This window comes from Diospyros lotus, chromosome 1, assembly GCF_014633365.1.
Source record: "Diospyros lotus cultivar Yz01 chromosome 1, ASM1463336v1, whole genome shotgun sequence".
Classification (NCBI taxonomy): Eukaryota; Viridiplantae; Streptophyta; class Magnoliopsida; order Ericales; family Ebenaceae; genus Diospyros; species Diospyros lotus.
Window position 1 is genome coordinate 21,034,834 of NC_068338.1, and position 5,472 is coordinate 21,040,305.

Consider the following 5,472-nt stretch of genomic DNA (forward strand, 5'->3'; position numbering starts at 1 on the left):
CCAACAATTTGCCATTAACTCATCAAGCAACAAATTTAGAGAGCCAAGCCAATTTCTTCACTCTAATAGCACTTGACATCGCCAAATTCATTTGCCAAATTGATAGCGAGGAACTAAAATCTCACCAAACTTGGCGATCCATCGCGTCCGACTAAGCCTTGCCATATCTCTTATCTCAATAGTTGATTTGTTGTCGGAAGAGGCATACGGAGGGTCCAAGAGGTTAGAGAATACGATTGACAGTGGTGACGACAAGCAATGACAAGCAGACCAGGAGCCAACGAGCAAACCAGCGACCAAGCAGCGACGAGCAGACTAGCGACAACGATGACGATGAGTAGACTAGTGGTGTCGGAAGAGGAATAGGCAGCAACCAACATCTGGGTTTGTGTATGTATATGATTTTGGGATATTTTGTATTTATTTTTGTATTAGATGAGTGATATTGTGTATTTATGTATTTGATTATTGATTTTGTATATGTTCGTATTTGATTATTAATTTGTATATTTGATTATAAATTTTTATAGTAATAAAAATTATATGTAAAGTAAAATAAATAGAATTAAAATTTATTAATAAATAAATAAAATAAAGAATCAAATAAAAAAAATATGAAGTGCGGTTGGAACTGGCATAATTTTTAAAATAAAATTAAAATAAAAATTAAATTATTTATAATATAATAAAAAACACTGTTGGAGTTAGGGTCAGTACTCAGACTCGATGGATTTTGAAGGTATCCACCGAGGCTAGTCGGATTGGCATTTATGAGTGCAGGTGACTCACTTTAGTTTGGAACTAATTATATAAAGAAAGTCGAGGGGATGGGAAGCGAAATAAAGGAGAGACCAATTCGGTAATTCCAAGGAAAAGTGAGGGGGAGGCTCGGGCTAAGTAGGAAGCCAGGTATCTGAGGACTTCCCTTGCCTTTATTTTTGTGGAGGAGAGAGAGAGAGAGACAGAAAGAGAGAGATGGAGAAGACAGGTTACTGCTTTGGCCTTCTATTCTCTTGTACTCTTCTTCTTCTTCTTCTTCTTCTATCTTCTTCAGAATCTGTTGAAGCTTACAAGAATTACACAGTTGGCGACTCTCTGGGTTGGTATGACAACCTCCTGAAGCCCACTGTCAACTACCAGAAATGGGCTGCCGCCAAGAACTTCAGCTTGGGAGATTTTCTCAGTAAGAAACCTTTTAACTTCTCTCTCTCTCTCCCTCCCTCTTCACTTCTAGTTCTTTCAACCATATATATGCTTCTCATCAATTAAGCAAATCGTTTCAAGTTAAAATCGAACTAATTTGATGCCAATTGTAACATATCTTTGACATTAGGAAAACCCCTATGATAAATCTTTTATATATATTGTGCATCTTCTGATTGACATCTAAGAAATCTCACTCCCAAGAATGGCTAGTACTACTGCAAGACCAGAAAAACCAAATCTTCACAGTAAGCAGTAAAACAGTACTTTCACTTAATTTTCTATAAATATTTATTTTTTTATTTTTTACATCAGCATACATATATATATATATATATATATAAACTATGTATATGTATGTATCCTCCTCCTCGCACAGTTGTGGGTGAGGCAATGTAGTTTGTCATGAAGCTCCCCGGCCCAGTCAACTTACAACAGCTGCATGTGCACCAGCCAAAAAGCGTCTGAACAGCTGTACATTTTTGATGTGATGCTCCATCCAAATTCCAATTTTTCTTTTGAAGCTGCCTTCACAAGTTAGGTATCCGTATTATTAATCATCCTTTATCGCGCCCAGAAGTTAACTTCAGCACAGAGCTTTCATCTTCCTCATCATTCATTGATCATCACATCCCGATTCTCCATAATTGAGAAAGATCGTACAAAGAGCTTTTCTTTTCTTTTCTTTTTTTAAATTTTTATCTTTCGACTCGACTCGGCCATGTAATTACTCAAAATTCGTGTTTGTTGTGGCAGTTTTTAATACGGACAGCAACCACTCTGTGGTTCAGACGTACAATGCGACGACGTACAAGCTTTGCGACCACGAGGACGCCTCCGAGAACGACACGATCGAGTGGTCGGCAACCGATCCCTCCGCCACCACTCCTCAACCGGTCACGGTGCCCGTTCCTCTGGTTAAGGAAGGGACCAATTACTTCTTTTCTGGTTTCTACGACGGCGAGCAGTGCAAGAACGGGCAGCGCTTCAAGATCGACGTGGCTCACGGGCAGGGGCTCCCACCGAGCCTGAGGGACCCGTCCGACGAGGCTCCGGCGCCGAACAGTCCTGATTCCGGCGGCGAAGAATCTGTCCCGGATACGCTGGTGCCGTCGAATTTCGACCATCCTCAGGAGACCAGCGATGACGACTCGGCGAGATCGGGATCTGTTTCTTTGTCACGGGTCTCCGGTTGGGGATTAAGTGGAATTTTGGTATTGTCGGGGGTCGGTTTGTTATTTTGAGAGGTTTTGGGGTGGAATAGAAGAAAGCAGAAGATACATATATTTATGTATAAGCATAAGCTAGCTGAGTGTTTGGAAGGTTTTCTTTTGCTTTGATTCATTCATTTGTGAGTTGTGAGCTCTTTGTGGCACCTAGAGACTGTGTGACACACAGTATGATAATTTTTATTGATTTTCTATTTTAATTATAAAATTTCATCACTACAAATTAAATTTGAACTCAAGAAATAGAACAATATGAAATGGGACTATTATTTAAAATTTTATCATTTAAAATTTTTAAGAAAGGTAAATCATTTCATTATTAATTTATTATTCACTTATTTTAATTTATAATTATTAAATGTATCCATTTAATATTAACCTGATTATAGTTAATTAACCCACCCCAAGGGTTGGGTTGAAACAAACAGCCATAACTCACCCTCAATGTTAGGTAGCCCCAATTACACTGTGGGACAACACATACTTACTTTTAATTGGGCCTAATTTAATTCTTATTAAGCCTTAATTCGCCTAAAGTTGGGCCTAATTGGGTTCACATGGCCTGTCCCTAAAACGAACAAGGGCTCATAGTGAGGCACTCCTGGGCCCAATTTATATGGGCTTGGACTTCATCCCATTTTATATATTCTTATTATTTGCAAGACAAGCCCAATCTTAATCCCATCTAGAAAAGGAAACACCTCGAACTCCAAAGAAAAGCCATCCCAATCTTGATAATTTTTGTTCTTTAAAGTAGTGTTTGTTAAATAAGATATAGATCGAAAAAAATGATATATGAAAATTGTTATAAACAAAAGTGATTTCTTATCTTGAACTTTTCAAATAAATTTATCTCTCTCTATTTTAGAAAAATTTATTCTGAATCTTACAAATAAAATAAAATGACGCTTGTATCATCTAGTACATTTTAAAAATTAAACAAACAATTTGATAAAAATCTTAAAATACTTCCGAGCTTTATCTTGACTATTCTATATTTTGGTCCGAAAAGCATTCCAATCTTATCTTACTTATTTTAACAAACGGTATCGAGTAAGGCAATGCTTGAAACACAAATTGTGAGAACAATTATTTGCTAATAAAATCTAGTTTATGGAAATATAAACTCAAATATGAAAGACGATTTGAATACTATTATTATCAATTTAAAAACTATTAATCACACTCGATTGTAGTATGGTAAATTATACAACAATGGAGTGTGATTAACACTTTGGAGTGAGAGTAACATTTTTCAGAAGATTTACAAATTACAATAGCTTTTGCCAAAGAATAAGGATGACATCCACCTTGTAATCTTAGAAAGAAACTTTAAAATAGTATACTTGATCACTTGAGAGCTCATTTGGTTGTGTATGTGTTGGGAGCCTATTGAAAGTTTTCACAAATATTATCAAGTTCGAATTGTAGTTCAAATGAATAAATGATCTCAAATTCTCACGATTTTTGGGTATGTCGCAGCTCGTTAAGAGAGATTTTCAATGATATATTATGCATTAGAATCAAATGAAATTTTCATATCAAATAAGCAATTTATTGGAAGGTTTCAAAAAGAATTGCATATTCTAAGAACCTACTTTTTCACTTTAAGTTGTTAATGTCCCATATCATTTCATAACCGAATGAATAAATCTCAACTAGGAAGACCAAAACCTTATATTGAGGAGATGGGTGAACTTCTCAAACATTGATTGTACAAATCAATATCAACCATTCCTAAGACAATCAACTATAGAAGTTGAGTATGTGTTGTGTTCAACAACAAGATAAGAGACAATTTGGTTAAGCACCATTCTACAAGAGATTAGGGTTACAACTCAAGCTAAGGAGCCTATTGAGATCTTCATTGATAATATGGTTGCTACATATTTTGAAAATGACTACAAATTTCATATGAAAAGCAAACGCATATGATGAAGATATCATTACATTAATAAAAGATAGATTGAGGAAGGTGTTGTCATCTTGAGGCATATTCCTACTACTAAAATGGTGGTTAAGCCACTTAGTAAGAATATTTTTGAACCTCATGCTAGACATGTGGGATTAAGTAGGTTTAGAGTTTATGTAAAATCACATGCTAGACCTTTAATGTTAAGTATTGATATATATATATATATATATTTGTTATCTATTCATGATTTATATATATATATCTTTTTGAATGTTGTTATTGAGCTTAAAATGTAATTACAATTGTGCCACATATTTCCTTAGTATGTCATTAGGCTTTAATCAATCATGTCACACGAAAAATTGTCTTAACACGTGTGTAGTGTGTAGGATGAGATTGAGTACACTTTTATTTGTGAGATGGTTGGTGTAAGTTCCTTTATGAATGAAAAGGTGTTCGAGCAAATGCATGTCACTTTAGTATATCTAAGATGAGACTTCTTGAGAGGAAGCTAGGTAGATTTTCATATAAAAATTCATACCAAGCTTGTTTATAGTCAGATGTGATTGCTCATATGTTGGGTTACTTGGCTTAATGCCTTTGTAGTGATTGGACCAACATTCGTATGACATTGAGAGTGGCAAATGCTATTTAATGAGAGTTTCGTCTCATGTTTACATATCACGTGCACTTCTTAACTGCTTTAAGGAAGTGACAAGATAGTTTCTTATCTATCATTGTGTGAAACCTTAAATCCATGTCTTTTTACCAAGAATCATTTTTTGAAGTTGAGTATGGATTTCACTACTTTAGAATATCATTTAATGGCCAAAAATATATGGCTATGGAAAATGTGTCTAAAAAAGTGTTAAGTTAAGAGATGGATTTATCTAGATTACCAAAAAAATTATCTGAAATCATATCATTCAAATTTTGTATCTTATTACCTCAAACGATATACTTCGTATGATAATCATGAGTACAAAAGATTGGAATGGTGATCAAATGTGTTTAAACTTAGTCTCATAAGTGTTATAATTATGACCCAAATTTCAAATTTGACTATGATTTGGATTTCTAATTTGACCGTCATTCAAAATTCAAATTTGATTGTGATTGGGATAC

The 5,472-nt window shown here is 34.8% G+C and overlaps 1 protein-coding gene across 1 annotated transcript; it reads left to right on the forward strand.

The window, feature by feature from the left end:
* The first annotated feature begins 842 nt into the window (after positions 1-842).
* Positions 843-2,666, forward strand: LOC127796621 (blue copper protein-like). The gene is made up of 2 exons (XM_052328860.1): positions 843-1,183; positions 1,960-2,666. The coding sequence occupies exons 1-2, from the start codon at positions 976-978 to the stop codon at positions 2,445-2,447; spliced, it is 696 nt and encodes a 231-aa protein (XP_052184820.1). The 5' UTR covers positions 843-975; the 3' UTR covers positions 2,448-2,666.
* The last annotated feature ends 2,806 nt before the right edge of the window (positions 2,667-5,472 follow it).